The sequence below is a fragment of the Aspergillus uvarum genome, assembly GCF_003184745.1.
Source record: "Aspergillus uvarum CBS 121591 unplaced genomic scaffold BO82scaffold_69, whole genome shotgun sequence".
Classification (NCBI taxonomy): Eukaryota; Fungi; Ascomycota; class Eurotiomycetes; order Eurotiales; family Aspergillaceae; genus Aspergillus; species Aspergillus uvarum.
The window spans coordinates 145,420-172,897 of record NW_020291366.1 but is presented as its reverse complement, the minus strand read 5'-3'; the positions used below and the strand labels follow the sequence as shown (position 1 = coordinate 172,897).

The 27,478-nt window shown below is 52.9% G+C and overlaps 13 protein-coding genes and 1 non-coding gene across 14 annotated transcripts; 7 read left to right on the top strand and 7 right to left on the bottom strand.

The window, feature by feature from the left end:
- Positions 1-736: 736 nt before the first annotated feature.
- Positions 737-1,626, bottom strand: BO82DRAFT_358338 (haloacid dehalogenase). Its single transcript, XM_025636260.1, has one exon. The coding sequence runs from the start codon at positions 1,501-1,503 to the stop codon at positions 784-786; it is 720 nt and encodes a 239-aa protein (XP_025487581.1). The 5' UTR covers positions 1,504-1,626; the 3' UTR covers positions 737-783.
- A 425-nt stretch (positions 1,627-2,051) lies between these two features.
- On the bottom strand, positions 2,052-3,113 carry BO82DRAFT_435917 (LITAF-like zinc ribbon domain-containing protein; the record flags this gene model as incomplete). The annotated part of the gene is made up of 4 exons (XM_025641072.1): positions 3,083-3,113; positions 2,596-3,020; positions 2,264-2,543; positions 2,052-2,208 (listed from the first exon to the last, which is right to left on the bottom strand). The coding sequence occupies exons 2-4, from the start codon at positions 2,615-2,617 to the stop codon at positions 2,052-2,054; spliced, it is 459 nt and encodes a 152-aa protein (XP_025487580.1). The 5' UTR covers positions 2,618-3,020; positions 3,083-3,113.
- A 331-nt stretch (positions 3,114-3,444) lies between these two features.
- BO82DRAFT_t279 lies at positions 3,445-3,516 on the bottom strand. Its single transcript has one exon. It is a non-coding gene; the product is annotated as a tRNA-Gly (tRNA).
- Positions 3,517-3,692: 176 nt separating this feature from the next.
- Positions 3,693-4,851, bottom strand: BO82DRAFT_358336 (class II fructose-bisphosphate aldolase). The gene has a single exon (XM_025636259.1). It carries the CDS (start codon positions 4,735-4,737, stop codon positions 3,871-3,873), a length of 867 nt encoding a protein of 288 aa, XP_025487579.1. The 5' UTR covers positions 4,738-4,851; the 3' UTR covers positions 3,693-3,870.
- A 320-nt stretch (positions 4,852-5,171) lies between these two features.
- On the bottom strand, positions 5,172-6,733 carry BO82DRAFT_293946 (uncharacterized protein; the record flags this gene model as incomplete). The annotated part of the gene is made up of 3 exons (XM_025631808.1): positions 5,172-5,759; positions 5,863-6,359; positions 6,478-6,733. 3 exons carry the CDS (start codon positions 6,731-6,733, stop codon positions 5,172-5,174), a joined length of 1,341 nt encoding a protein of 446 aa, XP_025487578.1.
- Positions 6,734-7,147: 414 nt separating this feature from the next.
- Positions 7,148-8,345, bottom strand: BO82DRAFT_435914 (uncharacterized protein; the record flags this gene model as incomplete). The annotated part of the gene is made up of 2 exons (XM_025641071.1): positions 7,148-7,895; positions 7,951-8,345. 2 exons carry the CDS (start codon positions 8,343-8,345, stop codon positions 7,148-7,150), a joined length of 1,143 nt encoding a protein of 380 aa, XP_025487577.1.
- Positions 8,346-8,535: 190 nt separating this feature from the next.
- On the top strand, positions 8,536-9,409 carry BO82DRAFT_181087 (uncharacterized protein). Its single transcript, XM_025630426.1, has one exon. It carries the CDS (start codon positions 8,726-8,728, stop codon positions 9,164-9,166), a length of 441 nt encoding a protein of 146 aa, XP_025487576.1. The 5' UTR covers positions 8,536-8,725; the 3' UTR covers positions 9,167-9,409.
- sdh2 (succinate dehydrogenase iron-sulfur protein subunit SDH2) lies at positions 9,316-10,334 on the bottom strand (the record flags this gene model as incomplete). Its single annotated transcript, XM_025631809.1, has 3 exons — positions 9,316-9,639; positions 9,694-9,845; positions 9,911-10,334. The coding sequence occupies 3 exons, from the start codon at positions 10,332-10,334 to the stop codon at positions 9,316-9,318; spliced, it is 900 nt and encodes a 299-aa protein (XP_025487575.1).
- Positions 10,335-13,456: 3,122 nt separating this feature from the next.
- Positions 13,457-15,307, top strand: BO82DRAFT_435912 (polysaccharide lyase family 1 protein). The gene is made up of 4 exons (XM_025641070.1): positions 13,457-14,114; positions 14,187-14,312; positions 14,370-14,700; positions 14,787-15,307. Exons 1-4 carry the CDS (start codon positions 13,768-13,770, stop codon positions 15,123-15,125), a joined length of 1,143 nt encoding a protein of 380 aa, XP_025487574.1. The 5' UTR covers positions 13,457-13,767; the 3' UTR covers positions 15,126-15,307.
- Positions 15,308-16,563: 1,256 nt separating this feature from the next.
- BO82DRAFT_435911 (uncharacterized protein) lies at positions 16,564-20,478 on the top strand. Its single transcript, XM_025641069.1, has 6 exons — positions 16,564-17,149; positions 17,217-17,249; positions 17,309-18,650; positions 18,705-19,837; positions 19,891-20,247; positions 20,295-20,478. The coding sequence occupies exons 1-6, from the start codon at positions 16,992-16,994 to the stop codon at positions 20,416-20,418; spliced, it is 3,147 nt and encodes a 1,048-aa protein (XP_025487573.1). The 5' UTR covers positions 16,564-16,991; the 3' UTR covers positions 20,419-20,478.
- A 62-nt stretch (positions 20,479-20,540) lies between these two features.
- On the top strand, positions 20,541-21,975 carry BO82DRAFT_180977 (dehydrogenase with different specificitie). Its single transcript, XM_025630425.1, has 3 exons — positions 20,541-21,085; positions 21,133-21,473; positions 21,544-21,975. The coding sequence occupies exons 1-3, from the start codon at positions 20,662-20,664 to the stop codon at positions 21,688-21,690; spliced, it is 912 nt and encodes a 303-aa protein (XP_025487572.1). The 5' UTR covers positions 20,541-20,661; the 3' UTR covers positions 21,691-21,975.
- A 285-nt stretch (positions 21,976-22,260) lies between these two features.
- BO82DRAFT_406281 (MFS general substrate transporter) lies at positions 22,261-24,127 on the top strand (the record flags this gene model as incomplete). The annotated part of the gene is made up of 3 exons (XM_025639556.1): positions 22,261-22,512; positions 22,562-23,311; positions 23,375-24,127. 3 exons carry the CDS (start codon positions 22,261-22,263, stop codon positions 24,125-24,127), a joined length of 1,755 nt encoding a protein of 584 aa, XP_025487571.1.
- Positions 24,128-24,623: 496 nt separating this feature from the next.
- On the top strand, positions 24,624-24,971 carry BO82DRAFT_406280 (uncharacterized protein; the record flags this gene model as incomplete). Its single annotated transcript, XM_025639555.1, has 1 exon — positions 24,624-24,971. The coding sequence occupies one exon, from the start codon at positions 24,624-24,626 to the stop codon at positions 24,969-24,971; it is 348 nt and encodes a 115-aa protein (XP_025487570.1).
- Positions 24,972-26,281: 1,310 nt separating this feature from the next.
- On the top strand, positions 26,282-27,399 carry BO82DRAFT_368589 (SDR family oxidoreductase; the record flags this gene model as incomplete). The annotated part of the gene is made up of 3 exons (XM_025637131.1): positions 26,282-26,336; positions 26,408-26,929; positions 27,026-27,399. The coding sequence occupies 3 exons, from the start codon at positions 26,282-26,284 to the stop codon at positions 27,397-27,399; spliced, it is 951 nt and encodes a 316-aa protein (XP_025487569.1).
- Positions 27,400-27,478: the final 79 nt, after the last annotated feature.

Below are 27,478 nucleotides of genomic sequence, written 5' to 3'. Positions count from 1 at the left end.
GCAATGACGTGGTGGAGAGCACATGCATGCAACGTTGGACGGGTTTGGCGTCTGGCAGCCGGGGATAACCCACGAAGCTTATTTGGGGTCTGACAGGAGCAATGAGGGGAGGTGTAAGGGTCATGTACTCCCGATCCGGGCAGTAATGGAATGACTGGGTCGTGTAAAGGATGAGGGGTATCGGATGGGCACGGCAGACTGTGGTGTCCAAGATCCTCGCATTCGTGACGAATGTAGCTTCGGCTGTCTCGGTCAGATATCCCACCCTTGAGAGCTGGAAATTCGCATCGTATCATATTGGAGATGTCTCGAGACGCCTTGGAATGAGTTCAAGGGACGATTCTCGAGTGCTGACATCAAGCGATGTGGAGAGTGTGGAGGATCCGCTCGTCCCGTTGGCGTCACCACTCCTGCATTTCCGTGGTTCCATTCCCTGTGCCGTCGTTCTCCCGATTCGTGCCCGTCCGAAATGACGATGAAGACGAGGAGTGGTGAATGATTGGATGGGGTTGGTTGAGTATAGCTAGACAGGGAATTCGGGATAATGTGAGCAGTGCAGTGGGGTGTATGTCATCCACTCCACGGTCGCATTTCGATCAATTCATACTCTAGTACAATTGAATCAGCAGAGCAATAAACCATGATAATCAACAGATTCATCTGAGCTTTCGATAGCATGAAATCTTAAGCTTCACGCCAATGCACAGTGAGTGAACAAGAAAGAGAAAGCACCTACGGGAGACCGACCGCCGACCGATAAGCCCACCCCAAGCTCTCTCTCCCTCACAACCCCGCAATGACTGCAGGCAAATCCTCCATCCCCTCCAAAAACGCATCAAACTCGCCCCTGACGCTCCCCATATCCTCGTCCACATCATCCGTCCACCGATGGATATAGACCGTCCGCATGCCCACCTTCTGCGCGCCCCTCAGATCATACGCATGCGCCGCCACCAGCACCACCTCCTCGGGCCGCAGCTGGACCAGCTCCAACCCGCGGCGATACGCCTCCGCGCGTGGCTTGTAGACCCCCAGCAGCTGGCTGGAGAACAGCATGTCGAAGCGCAGCCCGGACGAGCGCGTCAGGTCCAGCTGGAGCCGCGTGGTGCCGTTGGCGTGCACGAACACCTCGAGGCCGAGCTCGTCGCGGAGCCGGCGGATCGCGGTCGACACCTCGGGCCACGCGGGCTGGCGGTGCCAGGCTTGGATTAGCTGGGCTACCGCTGTTGGGTCTGATAAAACATCCTGATATTCGGGGCTTCGATCGAGAACCACCCGGAGCGCCCGGGGGAGGGTCAGGTCGATGTCCTCCGGGGCCAGGTTGTCGCGCACGCGCTGCTCGTTTTCGAGGAAGTATTGCCGGCGCCAGTCGAGGGCGAGCTGCGAGGCGGCGGGCGCGGGGATGGAGGCGGGCATCGCCTGCACCACGCTGCTGTGCCAGTCGAGACAGGTGCCCATGAAGTCGAAGAAGACGGCTTTGATCTTGGGAGGTGAGGAGGTCATGGTGTACTGTAACTAGGTGTGCTATGTCAGTTGCCCTGGATGTTGCGATCTGTAAGTTAAGCCTGTCGAAGCTATCATCTAAGCCTTCCAGGGCACTCGGTGAGTGGGTGAGTGGGTGAGGTGGGTGAGTATATATTCGAGCGCGTGGCGCATTTATAATCAAAAACGGGGTGTTGTCGAACGAGCCGCTAGTCTTAACCTGAAGTACGGCAGTGCTTGCAGTGAAAGAGCCAATGATTTCACATTACCAGCACGCCATGGGCTGCAGGATTCTTGAACCTAACGTTGGGTATCTCAGTCTGGGGCTTAAACCCACATACCTATTCGGCAGGTCACCCATGATCTTTCTTCAGCAAGGAAGTTGATTTCCACGTCACGGCAACAGGCTATACAAAGGGCAGCACAATAATCTCAGGGAAACAAGCAGGCCAGAAACAACATGGTCTCGCTTCTGTAGGCATTTATCAGGGTATATCAACATCCAATCCTGCAAACCCAACAACAACCATTCCTAAACACAAACCACCCCACCTTCACTCATAGCGCTATCAGTTGTGTTGATGCACATCCGTCCGTCCGCTATTGTGCCAGGTCGCCAGCAATGCACCACATTTTCCGCAGTAGTGGTGCACATCCTTGAGCGACGACATCAGATAGGGAATACATCCCAGGCAGCAGCAGATGCAAGTCACCGCGGCCCATGCACTGCCAAAGATCAGTATATACCCCCGTGCGACTCCCCAAGTTCACGGCATCTTACTGTGTGGTATTGCCCGCCTCCGCTACCACTCGCGTCATCTCACGACTGCCACAACTTGGACAGTCCACGGGCGCTGGGCCACGCTGAAGCGCATGCAGGGGGGTAGCATTATTGTAACCGCTCGTGTTGTGTGTCTGTGTTCCCGCGTAGAAGTTCTGCGACGAGGGCTCGCGGGGCTGGGGTGGAGGAGTAATTGTTTCCATCGGAGGCTGCGCATATGCCGGAGGGGGCTGGTTGACGCTCGGTTGGTTGAGCTCTTGCATGTTCTCGTATGTGGGAACTGGAGCGGAGGCTGTTAGCTGGGCAGAATCCCACGGGCTAGGTGGACATACCAGGGGTGGGCTTCTCGGTCATCTTGAGGGTGTTGATTGAGCGCGGACTTCGATGATTTCACCACTGAGGATAGAACTGGGCTCGCTCGGACTCGACACTAGGCAATGTGCTAGGAGATATCATAAGAGCGACGCCTCGAAAGCGAGCCTGCTCCCATTGTTCTCCGTCTATTCTTATACTCTGGTCCAACGCTGGGTGCGAGGTGCAAGCAGAGCATTTGTGGTGAACCAACAGCAGCTGGGAGTAATATTCGTGTGACAGTGGGCGCAGTGCTGGGCTTGTTGGTCCAAGCCATCGGACGTCGTGTAAGGCATCAAGACCTGTTCCATTGGCAGACGTATGATACCGGCGACTTCATTGGATGCAATACGAGGCTCCGCGCTGCATTGACCAGGGGAACTGGCGACGGCAACGAGATGCTTCGCTATTGGGTGCCATGCTTGTGTCAGCCTTGCGCGTCTGCGCGGGGTGCTAATTACAACATACGAGCAGACTTTGCCAATGAAGATCGATGTAGATCTAGACGGAGATGACGGAGATTTCGTATCACTTGCGGAGTCGTCTGACATGTTGATTGCCCTTTGTTGGGTTGGAGCGGAGGCTGCACCACGACTGCCCACTCCACAATGGAAAAGGCGGTTTCATTCGGATGCTGATTTTGCGATGATCAGGCACAGTGATTGTGTTCTTACGGGATGGTCTGATACGATGTGTTATGAAGGAACGATTGCATGGTCTGGTACATCCACATACAAACCTGCCTCTTCTACAACACCAGGACTGATAAGCTCCTTATCCGGCTGCGCGAGACTCCGGCAACAAGGAAAAAATAAAACAAAAAGAAATGCTGCGTCAGCGGGGAGTCGAACCCCGATCTATTGCTTGGAAGGCAACAATGCTAACCGCTACACCACTAACGCCCTTGCTTGAAAAATGACGAGTCTACCTAGTATAGGCGAAACAACAACACAAGTACTGAGCAACCATGACATCCCAATTGGCTTGATATTCGGAGCTTCTAGAACAACATATTTATATCAAAGTCCCTTGATCTTGTTTGATTCCCATTCCAAAGCACAAATGGTTTTCAATATGTCTTGATTGAGGTATTATGGCGCCTATATTTGACCGTGTCACGGCCCCTTTGGATGTCTCCTGCATCGCCAATATATATTCACCCACGGCTGATGGTCTATGATGATAAGCCAGATCAACGCGACAACACAGCCCACCCCAGATACACAACAAGGACCCATACACCACCACACCGGCAATCAAGGATACCTCCCCGCCGACCCCAGCATGTCAATACACCGCTCAACCGCCTTTTGCATTTCCGCCGTAGCCTCTTCAATGACAGCCGTCAAGGGCGCCCTGCCAGCCTTCTCCGCCTGCACCCGGACATACTCGTTATTCAACACCTTATTGATATTAACCTTACTAACCCCACACCCAATACACCTCCGAAAGATCTCCTCCGAGAAGGGATCCGCACCATGCAGCACCAACCGCGTACCGTGGGGCTGCACCGTCTCCTGAATCTTCTGCAGACGATCGTACTCCAGCACGATGCCGCGCGGCCCATAGCTGCCATGCACGTTGCCGAACGCGGGCGCCAGCCAATCGATGCCCGTGTCCACGAACTCCAGACTCTCCTCGGGGGTCGTCAACAGACCTTCCAGGTCGGCCGTGTCGGAGACCCCGTCCTCGCCGCCCTCGATGCGGCCCGGCTCGGCCTCGGTGGCAATCCCGCGTTCGTGGCAGTACGCCACCAGCTCGCGCGTCAGCGCCAGGTTCTCCGCCTTCGAGTAGTGCGACATGTCGATCATGATGCTGTCGAACCCGCCCATGTCCGCTGCCCGTCGGATGATCGCTGGCGACTGCGCGTGGTCCAGGTGCACCGTCACCGGGACCGAGGCGTCCCGCGCCGCCTCCGCCGCCGCGTGCACGAGGATCGCCCCTGCGTAGTCGATCGCCCACGGGAAGAGTAGGATCATGGCGGGTGAGCGTTTGGCTTCGGCGGCGCGCACGGTCGCCAGGATGCCCTCGAGGTTGTAGCAGCACATTGCCGGGATGCCGTAGTGGTTGGCGGCGGCGTGGTCGAGGAGGGGGATGGCGCGGTTGTCGGTTAGAGAAGGCATTTTGGTGTTAGGTTGGGGAGACGGCGGGATGGATGGAGTTGGAGGTGTTGATGAGTGGGAATGAGCGGTGTTTGTGAGGTTTTGTCATGATTTATATATAGGGGAGGGGAAGTGTAGGTGTATGGGTTGAGTGTCGGAGTATACTTCACCTTCCTCTCTGTTTACTGTGTGATCTGACTTTCCCCGCGGAGGGGGGCTCCGAGGCCGGAGTTGCTCCGATCTGATGTCATTTGTTTACTGCGAGGGGTATAGGTAGACTGTATGTGCAACCATAGAGTATAGATGGTAATATCCAATGCAGGAACCGATACCTTACGTTCAATTACCCACTCATACTGTAACATCATCGAGGGCCATGATATCCAAGAAGTCTATTCTGATAGAGACCGAAACGGTTCACGTCTTCGGCTTATGACTAACTACCTAATCAATAATCACAGCTTCCCCCTCCAACCTCCGCCTTCATACAAATCCACGACACTGGTACTACTCGACGCCCCCAGCCCAGCCCTCTTCGCCATTAACAACACCGCCAGCGCCGCATTCCCCAGATGCAACGGACAATGCAAGTCCCTCGCCCTCTGCACGACGCTCTCCAACCGTTGCACGAGCGCATCCACCGTCTCCGCCCCTGCCGGCGCCTTCTCGCCCACCCGCCCCGCAATCATCTCCCACCCCCGAGTGATAAACATCTTACTCCCGCCCGCCGCATCGCTCACCAGCTCATAGAACTGCGCCAAATCCACGCCCAGAAACCTTGCAAACGCGATCGCCTCCGCCGCCGCCACCAGATTCACCGCGGCCATCAGATCAAGCACCAGTCGCGTCCGCTCCTCCTGCTCCTCCGCGCTCAACGCAGACCCGTCAACCTCCGCCACGGGTCCCGCAAAATACTGCCTCACCAGCGCCGCATCATCCTTGGCCCCGTCCCCCTGCAGCAGCGCCGCGAGATAGATCTGCTCCGCCGTAGCACAGAGCGGCGTCGGGAAGTGCTGTTCTCTTGCCGAAGTCGTGATAATGCCCTACCCAGCAATCAGCAACCAACAACCTATATCAGCCTAACCCCTGCCCCCACAACCACAACCACCCCACCAGAGACCAAAGCAGGGGAAAACATGAACATACCGCATCCTTCAAAATAATCGTCACAGCACTAACACCGGGACTCCAGACCCCCTCCCCCCCCAAAATCCTGGGCGACCGATTCTCATGCATCCACGTCCACGCATCCCCCGAAACAATCCGCTCCGCCGTGTGCGCCGCATCCAACCCCAACACAGCCGCCAGCCCCTGCGCCTCGCTCGCACCCAGGATATGGATCGCTGCCAGCACCTGATGCACCATCTTCATGTTACTGCCCGCGCCGATGCCGCCGGGCACCAGGTAGAGCTTGCGGGGGGCGCTGAGCGCCTCCAGGACGGGGGTGGCCGCCTCCAGCGCGGCGGGGTCGCCGCCGGCCATTATGGAGAGCGTGCCGGCTGCGGCGCGCAGGGCGCCGCCCGAGACCGGGGCGTCCACTACCCAAATATCGGGGCGGGTGGTGTGGATGGTTTGCGCGAGGGTTTGGGCGGTTGTGGCCGGGATGGTGGACATTAGGATCAGGGTTGCGTTTGGCGGGAGGGCTTTTTTTTTTTTTTTTGGTCGTGTTAGATTAGGGCGTAGCTAGCCTTTTGAGGCCAGGGATTGAGGGTGTGTAGGTTGGGAGGGGATAGTGGGAAGGGAAAGGGGGGAAGTACATACCCTGCACAATGCCCTCGTCTCCGAAGAGCACGCTCTGGACTTGCGGCGCGGAGGCCACCATGCACACGTAGACGGATTTGTCTTCGGCGGAGGCGCGCAGCGAGGCGGCGGGGATGCCCCCTGCGGCTTGGAATCGGTCGATCGAGGCCGGGAAGACGTCGTAGCCATGCACGGGGTAGCCTTCGTGGACCAGGTGCGTGGCCATGCCGAAGCCCATGGCGCCGAGGCCGACGAACCCGATGGCTGGTTTGGACATTTTGGGTGAAGCGGAGGTGAAAAACAAAAGAGCGCAGAGAACTCAGACTTCAGTTGTGTAATATGGTATGATGCGATGCGTTGCGTTGCGACTTTTAACTATAAGAGAGTTGATGTCGCAGCGAAGTCCGAGGAGGGGTCGGAGATGAGCCGATCAGATAATGCGGGGATGACATCAAAAGGGCATGTGTGCGACTTCGGGGCTTGACTATCTTGCCGATACCTCTCCGATACTGGACCGACAAGACCGAACTGCCAAGGTTGGGTCTCTTAAAGAGTCCATTTATGGCCTCTGTTTTAGACATTAAGCATAAGCCATACAAAACCTACTCACGCATCGATAACAAAAAAGCCAACGGACCAAGGCTGACATACAGCTTGTTAGTGTAGTAGGAAGAGGCACCAAACCGCGAACCTATGCAGCCATCTTCGCCAGCATCTCCTCCCGCAGTCCCCAGCCCAGCGACATCGCAGCCCCCGGCCCAAACGCCGCCGTCGTGGCCGCCATCCCCAGAATCACCTTCCACCACGACAACGGGTATCCGTGCCGTTTCAGCTCCCGATACTTCAACCCCAGCCAGACGAATCCACTTGCCATGGCGAGGCTCTCGTCATATTTCAAGAACCGTGCAATGCCCTCTGCAAAGCTGCCGACAGGCAATGTATAATCCCACAGGCCAGGCAGAAGGACACTGGTCATGGATGAGTCTGCTGGAATGGAACGGCGAGCATACGTATAACTTAGTCCTGAGATGACCGCAAAGGACAGATAAATGCCACGAATATACCGCAGGGTCTTTCTCGAGTTACGCCGGGCCTCGATGGCTTCTTGTTCTTTGGATAACCCCTCGACTGAATCGGAGGCCATCTTGTCCAAAAGACGGAACGGAGCTTGGAGAAGTGGAACTACCGCCGGGAATAGCTGCCAGATAGCATTGAAGTACCGGCGGTTCTGTAATTCCCGAGGAAGAAAATTCCCGAGTGTCGGGATGTAGTATGCCGTGAGCATAGTAGACAGGAAGGTCGTTAGCATATCTGATCTGACCTCATGGCGACAGTGAACAAGCTTGCTCAAGGGTGTTCGTAGGTGCTCGATTATGTAGTAAATTGGAGCAATCTTCCCAATCCCTCTCAGTTGGAATGCTGCTCCCATGGTGATCGGACTGTAAGTTCAGATGATCAGTGGGTTCTGTATCGGGCTGATCTCAGGCTACTCACAAAAATATCTCCACCCAAGAGTGGGCTCTTCGGCCGCTTTCTAGAAGCCAAATACCGTATATCGGACCCAGGTTCGCCATAAAAGACAGCATCTGCGCGTGTGACAAAACATCGGAGCCACTGATAGATGGTAGGAAACAATTCACTAGTGGTCCAAAAGTCTTATCCAACAACGGGACGTTGTAAAGAGGCTCGGCCAGCCTCAGAACATCTCCACTGCTCGCAGTCCAGCTGCCGGACTGAAGGAGCGATCCCATTAAAGGACGGAGTCCTGCGAGCACAGAATCCATCGAGACATTGGCATAGGCGTAGCATGCCACAAGCGGGGTGCAAGCCAGTGCTCTTTTCGCAAATGAGCCCGTCTCAATTTCTTCGAGGTCTTTCAAACAAGGCATGGTGCAGTTGAACGATGTTCCTGGCAGCGGAAGCAATATTTCATATTCGTTTTCTCATGCCAATGAAGTGGTGAAGGATGTTTGATGCCTGGCATTTGACTTCAGTTAGGAAATTGGGCCCCCTGACTTTATAGCAGTTTGCAACTACCAATTTGACCTTGAACCAAATCATGCAATTCTCCGGATGGCCTGGTGCCTTGTCAAGAGGATTCGTAGTCGGTAGGCTACACAATTGATCATCCTAGTCGCTGCCGTAAAGGTTCTTGCCGGCGTGTGATCTGAAGTGCTGATCAGTCTTGGCCGTGAAAACAGAAATCATCTCATTAATCGTTAAACCCCGACCATTCCCTGACAAAGAGGTACTGCTGGGAAGGGGAAAGATGCCGTACAGCTGGATCCGGGTTGTTTGCGCGAACTCCGGGATCGCCGTGCGGTTGAAAGATGGATCGACTCCATCGTGTCAGCCCCGCAGCCAATTTCAGGAGTTTCCAATGAGTTTTCGGGTGAGCAAACTCATGTGTCATGTGGTATTTATCCTATACCCTTTCGAGGGCGTCATCTGCGCGGTTGGCCTTGATATATGTATAGATCTCACTGTGCGGTTGCCGTCTTCTGCAAGGCGTACATATCGGTGTCTGCCCAAGTCAGTACAGCCGCGCCCTTTATTTTGCTGCCATAATCCCCCCAGATTTCGAAAAGATTTCAAAAATATGTCAATGCATAATGCAGAATATATATATGAAATTCCATTGGTAGAACTGACCACCGCGGCTAAGAAAATCAACATTCACAATTTACACCTATTGAAACATCCGACATGAGACCTCGAAAACGGAGGGAATAGAGCGCGAGCGAAAAGGAACTGGAAGAAAGAGATGAAGAGAGGAAGGAATTGAAATAACACACGACTTAGGACAGAAAGGGAAAGAAGAAATCAAGCAGTTCTTTTCTTTTGTTCTTGGTCGCTTTCCTAGTGAGCAGCCATCATCTTCTTGATCTCGGCAATTGCCCGAGCAGGGTTCAGACCCTTGGGACAAGTCCGAGAGCAGTTAAGGATAGTGTGGCAACGGTAGACGCTCATGCTGTTGTCCAAGGCGGCCTTACGCTCAGCGGTCTTCTCGTCACGGGAATCGGCCATCCAACGGTAGGACTGCATCAGGATGGCGGGACCGAGGTACTCCTCGCTGTTCCACCAGTAAGAGGGGCAAGAGGTCGAGCAGCAGGCGCACAGAATACATTCGTAGAGACCGTCAAGCTTCTTACGCTCCTCCGGGCTTTGGCGGTACTCGAGACCCTGCGTTCACCACGTTAGTACCGGTTCGCCCCTTTCGATGCGACGAGTACTTACATCCTCGGTAGGAGTATCACGCTGAAGGTAGGGCTTGATGGACTTGTATTGCTTGTAGAAGTAGGTCAAATCGGGGACCAAGTCCTTGACGACGTAGGTGTGAGGCAACGGGTAGATGCGAGAATCCTTGGCAGTGTCCGTGGGAATGCGGCCTGTATATGAACAGTCAGCGACTCATATCCACGCAATTGCGGTCGCGAAAAGCGTCAGAACCTACACAAGCAAGCGAGAGTGTTGACACCATCGATGTTCATCGCACAGCTACCGCAGATACCCTCTCTGCAACTTCTCCGGAAAGTCAGGGTGGGGTCGATCTCGTTCTTGATACGGATGAGCGCATCGAGCATCATGGGACCGGTCTTGTTCAAATCCAACTCATAGGTCTGCATCTGGGGCTTCTCGGAGGGGGTGTCGGGGTTCCAGCGGTAGACCTGGAACTTCTTGATGCGAGGCTGCTCGGAGGGGGTGGGTTCCTGCACGGTCGACGTCTTAGACTCGGGGGTGACGCTGGTAGTGGCATGGCCGGTTGCGCTCACCTGGGCCACGGGGTCAACGGTCGCATAAGAGCGGGCGAAGACAGCTGGGCGGAAGAGGGGCTTGGAAGCCGCGAAAAGGCGCGAAGTCGAGCGGAGAGCAGACATGGTGGGCGATCTTTCGATTTCAATCCGGAGGGATGGAGGATAGGAGGGAGACGAAAAATGGGATAGACCCTGAAGGCACTGAGGCGAAAGGAGAAATAGACGGCGAGACGTCAACTGGATATTGCGAAGCGGAGAGGAGAGAGGTCCGTGGAAAGGCAGCCAGCCAGCGGCAATGACAAGGCAACGACCAAGAGAGGCACGAGGTGGATTGAAGTCGAAGTCGATCGATGCTGGCGATGTTTTGTCGCCTTTGGAATCGGAAGGTAACCTCGGGTCTGACGGCCGGCAATTGGCTGACTCAGCACCTCAGAACCAATCAGGCAAAGGCTAATTGCAAGCGTCGGGGATACACGGCGAGGCTCTACAGTGCGGCTAGACTTAAGGGAATGTATTTCCCTGCGACGGCGAGTGAGGATGTGCTTGGTCCAATTCTTCTCATAGGAAAAGAAACGAGGCCGAACTAGAAGCACTAATCACTTTTCTGGTCTTTACGTCTTTCTACTCCCCCGCATAATAGCTATCCCCAGCTCCCGTCGCGCAAGGGCAGGCCTCTTTATGTAATCCGCTTTCCTCCGCCTGCACTGTCCCAAAGGAGGAACGGAGCCGAAAGCTTTTGCCGCCCTTGGTGTCATGTGATGTGCATCCCACTCAGGCATCAAGACTTACCCGCCAGGCTACTAGGCCACAAGGCATTATAATTGGTCTCAGGCATCAAGGCATTAAGGCTGGAACAAGGAGGCAACGATAGGTTAGCAGTCTTTTGTGGCAGTTAACTTATCCAGCTGAGCCCCGCGGGCGGAACTTGCGAGGAACTTGGAATGTAAGACATCTTCCACAAATGCCGGCACCACGCTTCTTGACACCATCACTATCTTTACCCAACAACCGATGAAGGCTTTATTTAAAAAGACATCAGGTTGCATTAGTCGGCGATCATCTACCGGCCATTACCGGCCCCCCTGTCTGAGGATGATGAGTTTAATTGAATGGGTGTTGACTTTGGGCTTCATGTCGAAGTTGTGCTGGCAAGATGGGATTGACCCAGTTCCTCGATCTCATGCATCTCAAGTCGCAGCCTGATCTGTCTGTCCCCTATACCTATCAAGCTCACTTGCGTAGGACAATAGCAAGCGGATTGCATCCTTCTATGAAGTTCTTGGCCGAATTCGGGATGCCATCTCACGCCGCGAGATCCTGATTAACAACCTCACCTTATACGTCGTATTCGGATTCCTCGAGTCTTCCCCTTTTTCATTTCTCGTCGCATTCAACCTGGTCAGTCGGTGGGAATGGGTGTGGTCACCATCACATTAGCTGGACTTGGTATGGAGCATATTATCTCGGCTTTTGCCAATACTTGAGCGATGTGGAAGCACAAGTAGCTGTTCCTCACCTGGAAGACACTGCAGCTGCATATCATTGCCAAAATCGGAGGCAATTTGAGCAGCCTGCTCCTCTGCCATAGAGCGGGAAGGGACCAAATAAATTGCACTAAGAAGCCGGTCTCCTATAACTGCCATTTTATAGTTGTGACTGACGAACAAAATGGCCAGCCAATATCGCAGCTACGCCCCTCTGTTGCGGGTCCAGATGCTAATTTGCACAGGGTCAGGAATCAACCGCTGCACAAGGTAGGGATTGCGGAAAAGTTGCTGCATCTGGTCAAGGGCGCTGGCGGGAAATGAAAACAACTGAATATTCCACCCCTCTTTATCGTTCGTCAAGATACTGAGTAGCATTGACCATGCTTAGGGCCGAAACCCGATGGTCCTACAGCCCTTAATCCACCGACTGTTTTCTGGTATATGAGCCTCTACTCCCGACATGGTAATTCGACCGACCGTTGCTGGACGACGGAAATAAAATGCCTTCTATTGGTAGGCTTATCGTACGTACAATCCGACCTCACCACGCCGTGCATATCTCATCACCACATTGCAAGAAGCTTAAACAGCTAAGGCTTTTGGTCTCAGATTAAGACTTCACCTCCATTAGTTTATTTCCGCTGGCGTCCTGCAGCTAGATTTGAATGTAAGACACAGGTGGACGTCATCTCCATTTCTCATCAAGCACCGGATCCTCTTGGAAGACTTGGGAAGTTATCTCAAGTGGGGACTCTTGCCCTTAGTGGCACCAGTTAGAGACGTTGATGGGATCAACTTTGCCTTCTTTTACCAAGATAGCCATAATATCCGATTGATGGAGACACAACTCGTGTTCTGGAAGCGCTCGGAGCTACCCTTCTAGGAGAGAAGACGGGGTGCTAGCTTGCTGGTGCAATAAATCTTACGTTTCTTTTGAGTTCTGTTTTGTTTTGGAATTCTGGTCCCGCGATGTGGTGGGTCGAAAAAAGGCCCACTCGCCTGTTGGCTGTGGACCGGCGGTTCAGCGTTCCTGAACTTCCTGACACTATGCAGATACGATCTAAAGATTCTTTTTCCGCAGGCACCAGCCATACTCTGCGGATAACATGGGGAACAACCGTGCAACTGGTTAACAAGGAGTCACAACAAGATCTGAGACTCCTTGATGGGTGAGGCTGTGACACACAGGAGGTTTCCGGCCCGGCTCCGTGTTACATCTGACAGCCCTAAACCACCCGCCGGAGGTCCGCAAGTCGAGCTTCCATTCTTCTCAATATCCTCATCTTTCTGCAGTCCTGCAGTCACCCGGCCATCAATATCATGGATCCCTCGGCCAAGACGGAACAATTACCCTGTCTACGTGTACTGGTAACATCCGACCTCCGGCCTTTGCCACGGCGTGATTTTTACTTTAGACTACAAGGGCTAAATAGCAGCGGCGTGATAATCATGAAACATCGTAAATCACCCGGGATGCTCCACAGTCTAACGTTCCCATCGCGCCAATTCCAATATGCTACCGGCCGCCCCTTGACGGTGGATCGCCGTGTTCATGGGCTATGAACCAGGAGGTTCTCTCTGTGGTGGTGGGCAAACCATGTGGCTGTTGCTGCTTATCATTTCCCATTTTGAACCAGCCCACGGTCTGGTCCGTTCAACTCTTCCAGAATTCCGTGATTCCATGGCAAGGCCTCGGTCACTCCTCCGGCGCCAAGTCTGGGACTGATCAAGAAGAATTGACGCATTTGTGCAAGAGCCCTTAGCTTCTAATCAAAAATGGCCTTGGACGTTTCATCCCGATCACCCGTTCAATTTCATTCGATATCGCGACTCTGCTCCATCAGATTGGAGATAGTGGCTTTCTCCTCATGATTCCCAGAACTCCAGCTATATAAGTCCTCTGGAGTATTCCTCCTCCATCAGGTTTCTTTTCTCTCTCATCCCACTCTTTCCCTCTTTCCCTCCTTCTGTCCCTCTTTCACCTCAGTCCTTCTTTCTCAGTCAGTCTTTCCTTTTTTTCTATTCAGATAGCTGGTCTTCTATCTCTGTTCTCTGTCCTTCCATCCACCATGAAGTATACTGCTCTTTTCAGCGCTGCTGTCGCTGGACTTGTCGGCTCCGCCGCTGCTGTCGGTGTCTCCGGCTCTGCTGAGGGTTTCGCCAAGGGCGTTACTGGAGGAGGTTCCGCCACTCCCGTCTATCCCTCCACTACCGACGAGCTGGTCTCCTACCTTGGTGACAGCGAGGCCCGTGTCATCATCCTCGAGAAGACCTTCGACTTCACCGGCACTGAGGGTACCACCACCTCCACTGGATGTGCTCCTTGGGGAACTGCATCGGCCTGTCAGGTGGCTATTAACCAGAACGACTGGTGCACTAACTACGAGCCTGATGCTCCCTCCGTCTCCGTAAGCTAGTAAGTGATCCTGCCCTACCCGCCATTTGATCGCCTTGATAGAGCATCGCTCTGACTCTTGTCCCTCTCTAGCGACAACGCTGGTGTTCTCGGTATCACCGTTGGCTCCAACAAGTCCATTGTTGGTGTCGGTAGCACTGGTATCATCAAGGGCAAGGGTCTCCGTCTTGTCAGCGGTACTGAGAACGTTATCATCCAGTATGTTTCCATTCATACAATTTGAGATTGGCGAACTCCTCTATTAATACATATCAGGAACATCGCCATCACCGACATCAACGAAAAGTACGTCTGGGGTGGTGATGCTATCACTCTTGATGATGTCGATATGGTCTGGATCGATCACGTGACCACCGCTCGCATTGGTCGCCAGCACATCGTCCTTGGAACTGATGCCGACAACCGCGTCTCTATCACCAACAACTACATTGACGGTCTCACTGATTACTCTGCCACTTGTGATGGTTACACATACTGGGGAATCTATCTCGATGGATCCAGCGACATGGTTACCCTGAAGGGCAACTATATCTACCACACCAGCGGTCGTTCCCCCAAGGTTGGAGGAAACACCCTCGTCCACGCCGTAAGTCACATTCCTTTTCTCCCCCCTTTAGGCTATCATCGGCAGATTCTCGGTTGCTTGTAGATCTTGCGGTTAACCAATGGCAGGTCAACAACTACTGGTACGACAACACCGGCCACGCCTTCGAGGTCATGTCCGGTGCCTACATCCTTGCTGAGGGCAACGTCTTCCAGAACGTTGACACCATTGTCGAGACCCCCGTCGATGGCCAGATGTTCTCTGTCCCCTCTACCTCCTCCGGATCTTCCTGCACTGCCTCCCTTGGCCGTGCCTGTGTCATCAACGGTTTCGGCAGCTCTGGCACTCTCGACGAGACCGACACTGCCTTCCTCACAAACTTCGCCGGCAAGAACATTGCCAGTGCTTCCGCTTACACCACCGTCGCCTCCAGCGTTACCGCCAACGCTGGTCAGGGCAAGCTGTAAAGGAGAAGCTAACTGGGTTTCTCTTCTTGCTACGGTGACATTGGGGTCATGCTTAGGGGGGTTGGAATGGTAGTAGCTGATGACGCAGCTTCAAGGAAACATTTACCTTTCGTGTAATTAATTCTCTTCATATATAGGAGACTCGGATTCTGACTCTACGTTGGGATTTGATTCGACGATCTAATCCACTTCTTGAAGGATGTTACATTAGGCCTTGCTATACGTTTTTGCCAGTAAATGTAGCTCAGAACTGTTGAAGGTGCTCCTCGGAAGTGAAAACATTGATCGATTTATTGGGACTGGAAGAAGAACATCTACTGCTAGGGCTACGCTTCTTGTCGGCGGCCCTAAGCCCTCGATAGTCAGACTGCTCACCGCCCGCCGCAGCATATGTTAATATATCGTAATTCCTCGCTCAGATAGCCTCACGTAGCTGAAAATATCACTCACCCACGTCTCGTACACATCTCAGACCTAAGCTGTGGAGTGCTTTGTATTTGACAGTCCTCCTATTTCATTGAGAATTCACAGACCTCTTATTACTTCTTACGGTTGTATCGTTGTGATGTATCGACACCCAACTTGCGGACAGGAGGGAAACAAAAAGCAATATATGAAACAAAAAAAGATTCCCCGGAGGGGAATCGTACACACGCCTGTCACTCACAAGTGCGAGTGAGACTAGCAAGGCAAAGTAAAACCGCTCGACTATCACGGAATTAACATAAAAGAACAATGATGCGGAATGGCATCTATTCCCTCGGCACAAGCAACACGCAATTGACATGACTTTTGTTGTCAAGCATAAGATCTCCAGGCACGTATTGGCGCGAGGAGCATGACGAGTGCGGAAACTACGGGTCACCGCGGCTTGAGATCCGATGGTTTCGGATCAGTGCCGGATAAACTAAGTGTACTCCGTAGCTTGCTCATATTTCCGTCAGCAGACATCCGAGGCCGCCTCGTTGCCCGGTCTGAGCACAGACTTCGATAGCCTGTTTTGTTCCCGAAAGTGCAGATTGTCCGGGATTGAACTATTAGGACTCATCTCCTCTGGTCTGTAAATGATGATAGAGAGAGATGACATATTAAGAAATTGTATGTGAAAGATGCTCGAAGGTGGACCAAATACATAGCAACAACTTTAGTTGTCTCCTTGGTGGATGATTGATATTGACACGGGTCGCCTTCCCTTAGTCGGCTTAGCACCGGTGCCATGGGAAAGGCGGCCCGTGTCAATATCATTTATCCTCTGTAGTGAGTGTATGATATCATATGCGGTTAAGCTGCAAGTGGGCCGGAAATAGTCCGACGGGATGGCGGGTTCTTGCACGTTGCACAAGTCGTTGATTTCCGGCAGTCATTGCAGATATACTGATAGGCAGTACTCCATTGACTCAAGATCAATACATAGTCTGTGGACAGGCGGCATTGACGAGCCGTGACCGCGGATGGGAGAAAGTATTGTGCCTGCCCGGTTAAGTAACGGAGCGCCGATCGCCACCAAATAATCCTCTTCCCCTACCGATTCTATCTTCACCGAGTCATCCTTCCTTCTCGTACCCCGCCTCAACAAAGTTGATTCCATTTTCTTCAACCTTCTCCCTGTGCTACTAATCTCCCCTGCATCCATCTCCTGTACTGTCTCAATAGCCTTACAGGCTAAAGTTGTGCGATCTATTCCTTCGATCACCGTCCCCAACAATTCAGAGCTTTCTTTTCCCGTCTCCGGATTCGGCATCGGTTAATAGATCACGTGTGTCGGGGAAAGCAGAGGGCGTGATCATCAAAACACCCCGGGAAATGCATCCTGAGCAGAGACAGAGACAGAGCCATTGCGACCGACACCACGGATTGGCCTAAGACATGGTCGTGTTGGACGCTGCTGAAGCAGCCGCCTCGCCATCGATGCAGGCCACAAATGATAGCCCAAAGAAGCGAAAATGGACGAAGATTTTCAGCTTACCCCAGATTATCTGGGGTAAGCTAAACATGGACATTCCCACTTTGCTGCTCATGATGAAGTATGTCCCACCGATTCTTTCACTACCAGATATGTGCATTGAAGCTAAATGCAATCTTTCGCAACAGGGGAGCACTCCCACCCACGATATGTGTAGCTATGTATGCTTGCCTACCAACATCCTCTGATCAGTATAAGGATCAGACCTAATAAGCTATAGGTACCAATCAGATGTTGTGTCCGGTCAATTCAACACCGTTGGCTATTTGGTAGCTATCATCTCTGTCCTGGGTTTCTCCATCATGCCGCAGGCGAAATTCATTCAGATGATGGTGCTTGATATTCTCGCAGTCTGTGTGGCCTCCGCTTTCGCATTGCTCATGATGTACTGCTCTATCAAGGCCCGAGAACACTCAGAGCCATCTTCAGCGACATCGAGTGCTACCTCAACCACCTCCGTCTCGTACAATGCCTCCGCATCAGCAGTCAGTGGAGTCTGGCTATTCTTCCAGATCTACGTGGTCCATACATTCAGAGCCAAATTTCAGCAGTTTCAATTTCCCGTGATCATCTATTCTATCGTTGCTAATGTCACGTTCACCTATGCGCCCCGTCTAGGAACTATGACCGCAGCGATCACATTGGTGAAAAAGTTGCTCGAAGCTTGTTTGACAGGGCTAGCTATTTGTACAGGTGTATCCCTGTTTATCTTGCCCAAGAGTACTCGAGGCATCATTCTCAAACAAATGGGAGGTTATATTGACGGCTTACGTGGCGCTCTCAGAGCCCACACAGCGTATTTTGAATCCCTAGAGCGTGAGGATATGTTTGGCCGGGCCGAGACCTACGACTCTCGAGTGGAGAAGATGACCAAGAGCGGCAAAGTCTACAGCCCAGAGGCAGCGGCTATCCGATCAGCTTGCCAGAAACTCACAGATCTCCATGCCAAGATTCACGGAGACTTGACATTCGCAAAGCGTGAATTCGCCATCGGCAAACTCGGTCCCGACGATCTTCAAGCAATTTTCAGACAGCTGCGTCAAGCTATGATACCGGTTGTAGGTCTAAGCTTTGTGGTGGACATTTTCCAACGTCTTTCCGATTACAACAAGTGGAATCAACCGATTGATCCTGGCACCCCAGAGGATATACGCTATCGCGTTGTGCAGGAATGGAACGATATCATGCGGGCTGTGCATGACCCCTTCCGCTCTATGATCAATACAATTGATGAAGGCCTTCAGCATGTGTCGTACGTTCTTGAGTTCAGCAAACCGCCCAAATCATCAACTGCGTCGAAAGAATCCGAAGATGTGGAGGCAAACGCAAGCCCGAAACCCGGCGAAAAAGCCTTTGCTGGCCTCTATGCAAAGAAGCTAAAGGACTTCAAGGCAGCGAAGCGTATCGCTTTGCGGGCCTGGGGCGAAGAAAAAGGGATTACTCTTCCGCCCGACTTTTTTGAGCACCCTTCTTCCGTTCACATCGATATCGATGATATACCTTCTGATAGTTCAGGCGTTGGACGAGATCGGAGCAGAAGGCAGCTGTATTTGATTCTTTACGTACGTTGGACACTGGGCTATGCAGTGCCTAAAGCAATCTGCTGACTTTTATAGATGGAACAACTTCTCAGTTCCACTGGCCATGTCATCCAGGATTTCATTCACTTTGCTGACGAGAAGCGTGCGAGCGGAAAACTGTCAAGAAAACGGCTCATCATACCAGGATCTAAACGCCTATTGAAATGGGTTGTAAGCGCCTTCAAAGCGGAAGATACTCACGAAGATGATAATCTTGGTGGCGACATTAGCTCGCAGAACAATATTCTTCAGTTAGGCGAAGCATACAAACATCGAAAAGACCCTGAACACCTACCCGCGGAGAATGCACTGCAAAGATTCGGCGACAAGCTTCGACGGATCCCCTCGGCCCTCCGCTCACCTGAATCCTCTTATGGCTTCCGCGTTGCCTGCGCCACGATGACCGTGGCTGTGGTCGCGTTTCTCCATGACACTCAAAGCTTCTTCGTCAAGCAGAGGTTTGTATGGGCCATGATAATGGTCAATCTGAGTATGTCGCCTACCTCGGGCCAGAGCATCTTTGGATTTGTTCTCCGTATTCTAGGCACAGTCATAGCTATGGTGCTTAGCTTACTGGCTTGGTATATCCCCGGCAAGAAGACTCCGGGAATTATCGTCTTCCTGTTCATCTTCCTGACCTGCGTCTTCTATGTACCAATCAAACAATTCCGCTTCCGCATCATTGGCATCATCACCATCATTTCTACCTCCATGATAGTGGGGTACGAGTTGGAGGTTCGCAAGATCGGAGAGGCAGTGGCCAGCTCCAATGGACAGCAGTACTATCCCATCTATCTGCTAGCACCATATAGACTTGCAGCAGTGGCTGGGGGTATCGCCGTTGCTTTCTTCTGGACGTTTTTTCCTTATCCGATCTCGGAACATTCTGCTCTCCGCCAAAGTCTGGGGGCATCTTTGTACCTTTTAGCAAACTACTATTCAGTTATTCACGAGACCGTCTCCGCACGCATGCGAGGTGACGAGGGCGATCTGGCGATTAAAACCTCCTCAGGGCGGCGACTGCTCAAGGCCCGCAACAAGGTGTTTTCGAAGCAGATGCTCATGCTGAACAGCTTGCGAACCTACTCCGGCTTCTTGAAATGGGAAGTCCCCATCGGTGGAAGATTTCCGAAGAAGCGCTATGACTCGATAATAACATGCATTGACAGGTACGTCAGCCTGATTTTGATGTGGATGTCAATCCTTCTGACCATGTATACAGCATCGTCAGCTATCTGAGTCTTTTGGGATACGCGTCGGACACGCTCTTGCAATTTGGGCATGACGATGAATCGGACTCAGCTTGGCTTCATGACTTCAAAAGATTGGTAGCAAGCGCCCGAGTGACGACGCACGAGGTGACTTCCGTTCTATGTCTCCTCTCGGCTAGCATCACAAATCAACAGCCTCTGCCGCCGTATCTCAAGACCCCTCGTCCGTACAGCTTTTCTAAGAGGCTTGAGGCGCTGGACAAGGATATTCTGAATCTGAGACATATCGCGGAGCCTGGCTTTGCTACCTTTTCGGTGTTGCAGATTTCCACCAGATGCATTGTTGGTGACGTGGAGAGACTGATGAAGTGAGTTGACCGTTTGACCCAGTGTCGTATCATGCTAACCCAAGCAGAGACGTGAAAGCATTGGTAGGGGAGTTGGACTTCTCTTTTCATGCCATTAGCACTGCACATAGCGCCAAATCTTCGGCTGAGGTGTCAAGAGTCTCGATGACGGATCTGGACAAACTTGATTGATTCCAGTCTTTTTGTGTGTATAATCAGGTCATTCTTCCACTAGAGTCTATCTCACCTAGTACATACTTTTTTTTTTTTTTGGTTCGCGCGAGATCTTGTAAGGTATGAGGCAGGCTGCTGATGATCATCAGGGAGCGGCTTAATGGGCGATGGCTGCTCATTTCCTGACAACCCCGCAGTTACGCTCGACCCCTCCTTCTTCAACCTCATCTGAGCCGCAACTTACTACCATCAAGGACCGGTATGCAGGAACTTGAGATCGAGCCAGCCTTGCTATCTCAGGCAGCTGGTCAGACTGTCATTGTGACTGGAGCAGCAAACGGGATAGGAGCCGTTACCGCGACACTCTTCAATCATCATGGCGCAAATGTCATCCTATCCGATCTTGCGTCCCTCGAGGGGACGGCCAGAGCACTTATCCAGACATTCTCTCGACCTGAGAAGGCAATATTCCTTGCAGCCGATATCCTCGACTGGGAGCAGATGAAAACGCTCTTTCACGAGGCAGTTCGCGTTTTCGGAGAGGTTAACATAGTCATCGCCAACGCTGGAGTGATGGAGTCTCATCCAGTACTGAACCTCGACGATATTGACGAAAATGGCGATCTCAGAGAGTCCACTGAAGGTTTTCGAGTGATTGATATCAACCTGAAAGGAACCCTGAATAGTAACTCTCCTTCGCGCATCACGTCACTCCCTACTGACGATCGACAGCTCTCAGATTAGCGATGCACCACATGAGGTACAAACATCAACCATCGGGATCTATTGTGCTTCTAGCATCCACCTCTGGGTATTTCGGAGGTACTGGTGTAGCGGCATATGTCGCTTCGAAACATGGAATCGTGGGGTTGCTTCGTGCCTCCCAGACCACTGCGCAGCAGTACGGCATCCGCATCAACGCCGTTGCTCCATTTTTCACACCGACACGGATCACAGCAGGGTTCTCAGACAAATGGCACGCAGCAGGTCTGGAAGCCAACACACCCCAGCGTGTGGCGGAAGTTATTGGGCAGGTTGCAATAGATTCGCACCGAAAGGGGTCCTGTGTTCTGGTGAGTGCGCTTCTGTTCTCTTACGTTCTTTATGGAGGCTTTTCCCGGGACTAAGATCTCATTCTGACAGGTTGCCGGGAATTATCTTCGTGAGATGGAATCTACCAGGACAAGAATGCTCGCGCCATGGCTTGGGGAGGATGTTGCGAAATTTATGACCAGCGCGATGCAATTTTTCCGAGACATAGGGGGTTATGTGCTCCCCAAGTACCATTAGACAATCTCGCCCCCCTTCCATGTGAATGTGCTGCCGACTATTTCTTGGCTTCTTGGTTCAAGGTGATTATCCGATGTGACCTGTGCCTGCATACCAATACTACAAGGGAAAGCCAAGCTATCCAGATGCGGGACTTCTTGACTACCTGGGTGATCGGAATGCCCTTTTCGAGCGAATCACCGCAATATCAATTCTTTTGCATCGAAGTTATGGCTAGAACTGCACTATGACCGCTTCTAATGCAGGAGCGAAACTAGGGGGTAAACAACAATAGCACGAATTACGTATCAGCTCCTCGCGGCTCTGTGCTGCCCCCTTGCATACTGGAGTATGCTAGTATGTATTGACTGATATAGTCGGACCCATCAAGGCAATAGAAATCTGGATGATTGACTGATTTGCATTAGTCTTCTGTGAGATGATGATGCAACGGAACTTCCCCTCTATTCCACGGTGATGGGATGCTCTGCCTTCCTATGTGCTCGACGTCTTTTTCCGTGTCGCACTCGGCTGTCTTATGAGCTCTAGTTGAATCACGGAGGTTCAAGAGACTCTGAGCACCGACCGACAATGGGCTTGGAATATGTTGACTCTAGCCATGATAAAAATGGCTGCGACGTGCAGCTTTTCAGCGGCAGATGCGTCCAAAACCTAGTTGAGAACATCGACGCCCCGGCAAGCCACCATGACAATAATCTCGAAGCCAATATCGAGCGGGCAAGATGGAAGCCGGACGTCAAGGAGTGGCTGATGATCATATCAGCCTGTTTGCTGGTCACAATGGACGCTCTGAACGTGACTGTCGTTATACCCCTGCTACCAGTACGTATGAACGACAGAATGCTTTGCGTTGACTAAACCGTTCCCCTAGAGCCTATCAAGTACCCTCGAGCGAGCACTGGGCGGGATCCTCTGGATTGAGGCCTCGTATCTCATCGCCAGCGCCACGGGCCAGGCGGTCTTTGCCATGCTCACTGATCTTATTGGCGCGGGTCCTATTGTCCTTTCCGCGGTGGTGCTCGCGACGGCCGGGACGGGCGTCTGCAGCGGCTCAATGAACCTAGCCAGCCTCATCGCCGGCCGGTTTGTGCAAGGGATCGGAGGAGGGGCAGTGATGGCTTATTCGATCCTGGTCATGGCCGACATTATCCCCGACATGTACCTGGCCCACTACTCCGGATATCTCTTTCGGGCTCGTGTCATCGGAAGCATGCTTGGCCTGGTTCTCGGAGGACTGTTCAGCGACTATACCTCCAGGATATGGGCTTTCTACGCCAGCTTTGCGTTCTGCGCACTAGGGCTCCTCATAATTCCATTCGCCGTGGACCTGCGTGGCCGCCGCAGCATCTCCATACGCAAACTCCGCAGCATGTGTTGGCTGAGCGTCGTTCTCAGCCTCGTGGGCATGGGGTGCCTGCTCATCGGTCTTAGCTGGGGCGGCACTTTCTACCCCTGGTTGAGCTGGCGGGTCCTCGTGCCTCTTTGCATCGGAGCCGGCGTGATTCTGCTGGTTGTCCTCTACGAGAGCATCTGGGCGACGCGGTCGATCTTCATCGCAGCAGACATGGAGTGCCTGCCTCGAGCGATGATGTACCTCAGCAGCTTCCTTCATGGGTTCTCGGTGCGTGTCTCCAAGCCCCCATTACTACCAGCCTAGTGAAGCTAATACACGTAAAAATTCCAGCTCCTCTCCCACCTGCTCAACCTCCCGATGTACCTGATCCTGATCAAACGCCTCACCCCGACCCTATCGGGTCTCAGCCTCCTCACAATCACCGCTCCATCCGTCCCCGCCCTCCTCCTAGTCTCCAAATGGTCTTTGTTGCACCGTCCCCGCACCCTCCGCTGGATCATCCGCGCCGGCTGGGCCATCAGTCTTCTGGCCTCGTGCGCGTTCATCACCCTCGACATGCACACTCCACCGCAAGCCTGGGTCTTCATCTTCCTCGCCACCGGGATCAGCCACGCTCTTTTGATGTCCGCATACCATCGCTGCCTCCAGCACCGACCACGATCGCACAGCACTTCTGGACGTTGGAAGTCAGACGACAGCAGCACGAACGATGCCGGGGAGCCTCGCACCGAGGTCTCCAAGGGAGGCATGCTGCTGTATTCCATCCTGCGGACGTGGGGCATGTGCATCGCGGTAACGGTGAGCGGGACCATTGTTCTGGGTCAGGTGGTGCGGGAGATGGGAGACCAAAAGGGAGTGGATATCTTGGGGCTTGGAGGGAATGGAACTGAAGGAGATGGTGATGGTTCATCGATGATGATGATGATGTTGCTGATGATGATGGGTGAGAATGGGGGGAAGAACGGGAATGAAGGCGAAATGGAGGTGCTGCGCGGGATGTACATGGATGGGCTGCAGGCTTTGTGGAGGGTTCTGCTGGGGGTGGTGGCGCTGGGCGGGTTGTGTAGTTGCTTTGCGAGGTAGACTCTGAGAGTGTTTCTCAGCAAGTAACTCGGAGGGCTTGGGGGAAATGGATAGAAGGGTTGGTTGATTCGGGGTTGCAGGGTGTATTTAGTCATTGTGTTGGATGGTTGGGGTCCCGGAAATACAGAGATCTCTGGGGGTTTAGTGCCAGTATCTCATGCTGCTCCTTGCGAATGCTACTACTAATGACGTTGTTGTACCTGTTCTCCACGCTGCGATTCCTGACTTTTGCATATGGTGAAGACCATGACAATGAAAAAGAAGAAGCAACCATTCATTCCACATGCGAAGCAGGAACAAACCGAGTAAGATATCCTAGAAGTCCAACAGATCCAACGTAGGATGAGTACCACGTAAGCTTTGAAGACGAATCAAAAACAGGGCAAGACAAGAAACAAGTACAACACGCTGTCTAGATATGCATTCGTACCAAAGAGAAATCACCCCAAGTAGGATACCCATCCCCCCCACCCCCCTTCTTCTTCTAATTCTCCATATGCTCCTCCTGATGAGCACCATTCCCACCTCCTTATCACATCATCCCCTCACCCTAACCCCCATGACCAAAGCGAAGCCACACCGCGCATGGGCACGTCAAATCCCTTCTTATACCCTCGACAAGGGCAACTATGCTCCTGTACTCCCGCTATTTCGACGACACGAGCATCAAAACAGGGAAGAGGGTGACTTCCGGGTAAAGAGCACGTACGTGCTGGTGGTGGTGCTGGCGGTGGTGGTGCGGCAGCTGCAGCTGCTCACGCTGGTAATGGTGATCGTTGCAGCGGTGGTGATGGTGGTGGTGGTGGTGGTGGTGGTGGTGGTGGTAGTGGAGGCAGAGACATGAACAACCTATCGTTTCTCATAGGCCTGGGTTCTCCCAGTACCTCCAAACGACGTCTCTTGACGCCACGGGCGCCAGCTTATGTTTGAAGACGGGGCTTTCTGCCTGTCTCTTCTAGTATGTGCCTTTGTGTTGTGCTGGACTGACGCCCTTTTCAGTGAGGGTCGTTCACGGTGATAGATTGAACTTGTTTTGGGTGGAGTAGCCGTAGTACTGTTAGTGGTGGCATTTACCTTGTTGAGAAGGCTTTGCGAAGGGGTAAGTACGGGGGTTGTCATTTTTGTCTTGACGGATCCTCTGTTGAGAGAAGGAGAAGAGGCAGAGGGAAGGATTAGATTGTGGCCTGTGGACTGGTTTGCTTTATTAGTGGATTGGAGGTTTTAGGGTTCGGGCGGTAGGTTTAGATAGATTGAGTGGGAATTGCGAGGAGATGCACAAGGCAAAGGGACGAGTCACAAAATGCGAAACGGGAAGGGGAACGGGCTTCCTACATTCGTATCTAAGTTCTGCAGACAGAGAAGACAGATTTTCAGGTCTCGTGGAGGACTCCCTGCCCGTCACCGTGCATGTGGTTGCTTCCATGCGCTTTGGGTTGACACATAGAAGATAGGAACTTCTTGGTCTGTATTTCTCATGGTCTATGTATCCAGATGATACAATTACCTCAAGGGCTAGGATATGGTAATTGATTGGAAGACGACTCATCCTAGGCCACTAGTACCCGTGGCTCATGGAGGTTAGGAGGTGTTCATGAATGAGATCCCGAACTCGAGCGGACGGATCTCAGATGATTGATGCTTGATGTCTTGGATACGGTGTATTCATAGTAAAGACTGTCTAGCGCAGGCTTGAGGGTGGGATGGAGAATATGCTTGTCACGCATATAGGCATAGACTGCTACGATAGGTATTCACACAGAGATCCAAGTCAATTAGGGTGAATGGCTCGTCGAGCGATCAAGACACAGTCACTCCGATGTGGACTTACTGGGAAGCGGAAAGCTATTCACGCCATTGGTAAGTGAATGTTCTTGGTGCCCTTCAAATCATACGCAGCTCGATTCGTATGGCGCCTTCATATGCTCGTCAGCCACCTGGGCTTCTTAGGGTTTGCTAACGGGTCCTAGCGGGCTTAAGCGCCGCGACGGATTTACGAGCCCGTGGCTGACGAGAGCCATATACAAGAGAGCATCAATAGCATCATCCACTTACGGCAGATAAATAGCACAGTTTCTTTCAGTTCCATGATCTGAGCAAGACAAACAAGACCGACAAGACATTTAGCAAGGAAAATCCAACACATCCACACTCACCATGGACGGACCAAACACCAAACCATACCACATCCCCTCCGACGCCGTCTGGTTCAGTCAGTGCCCATGCCTTTCTCAAAGCGAAACCAAAAACCGAAACACATAAACTAATAATCCTAAAAAAAAGTCACCGGCTGCTCCTCCGGCATCGGCCAAGCCCTCGTGCACCACATCACCACCCACCACCCAACCCACCGTGTGGTCGCAACCGCCCGCAATCCCGCCAGCTTATCCCTCCCAACCAGCAGCAACAACCCCAACCTCCTCGCCCTGGCGCTAGACGTGACCTCGCAAGCCTCCATCGACGCCGCCCTCCACGAGACCCTCGCCCACTTCCACCGCATCGACGTTCTGGTCAACAACGCCGGCTACACCCTGGTGGGCGACACCGAAGTCGCCGCCGACGCCGAGTCGCGCGCGCTCCTGGACACCAACTTCTGGGGCGTGGTGAACCTCACCAAGCGCGCGCTGCGGATCATGCGCGAGGACAATTCCAGGAGTGGGGGTGCGCGGGGCGGCGTGATCCTGAACGTCAGCTCGATGGGCGGGTTCATCGGATTCCCGGGGAGTGCGTTCTACCACGCCAGCAAGTTCGCCGTGGAAGGGTTCACCGAGGCGGTGGCAAGGGAGTTGCCGGGCGAGTGGAATAGTGAGTTCCCCCCTGTTCTTTTCCAGCTTTGTCTCGAGCCCATGGTGTGGTGATCTGGTCGCGCAACGCGAGCTAAATCTCCGTTGGGAAATAAAGTTCACCTCAGCAACATCGAGCCTGGCGGCGTCAAAACCAATTACGCCACGACCAGCCTCAAGACCATGGCCCACGGGCGTCACCCGGCGTACGACCACCCCAACTATCCGGCCAATGCGCTGTTGGCGTATATGGGCCAGGAGGAGAATCGGCGGGCGTGGGCGGAGCCCAAGGCGATTGCGCGGGCGATGGTCTCGATTGTCAGTCGCGGGCGAAGGATCCCGATCCGGGTGCCCCTCGGCGCGGATGCCTTTGGGATGATTTCGATGGAGCTGGAGAGTATCAAGAAGGATTTGGAGGAGGTGAGGGAGACGAGTTTGGGGGTCGGGGAGACAGAGCAGTTGGATTCGATTGGGTTTTTGCAGAGGGATTAGCTGGGCTCTTAGGAGGTGGAGGTTGTGATTATGAGATAGACTTTGTGTGCTTATGTGTGGTATATTGGTGTCTAGGTCA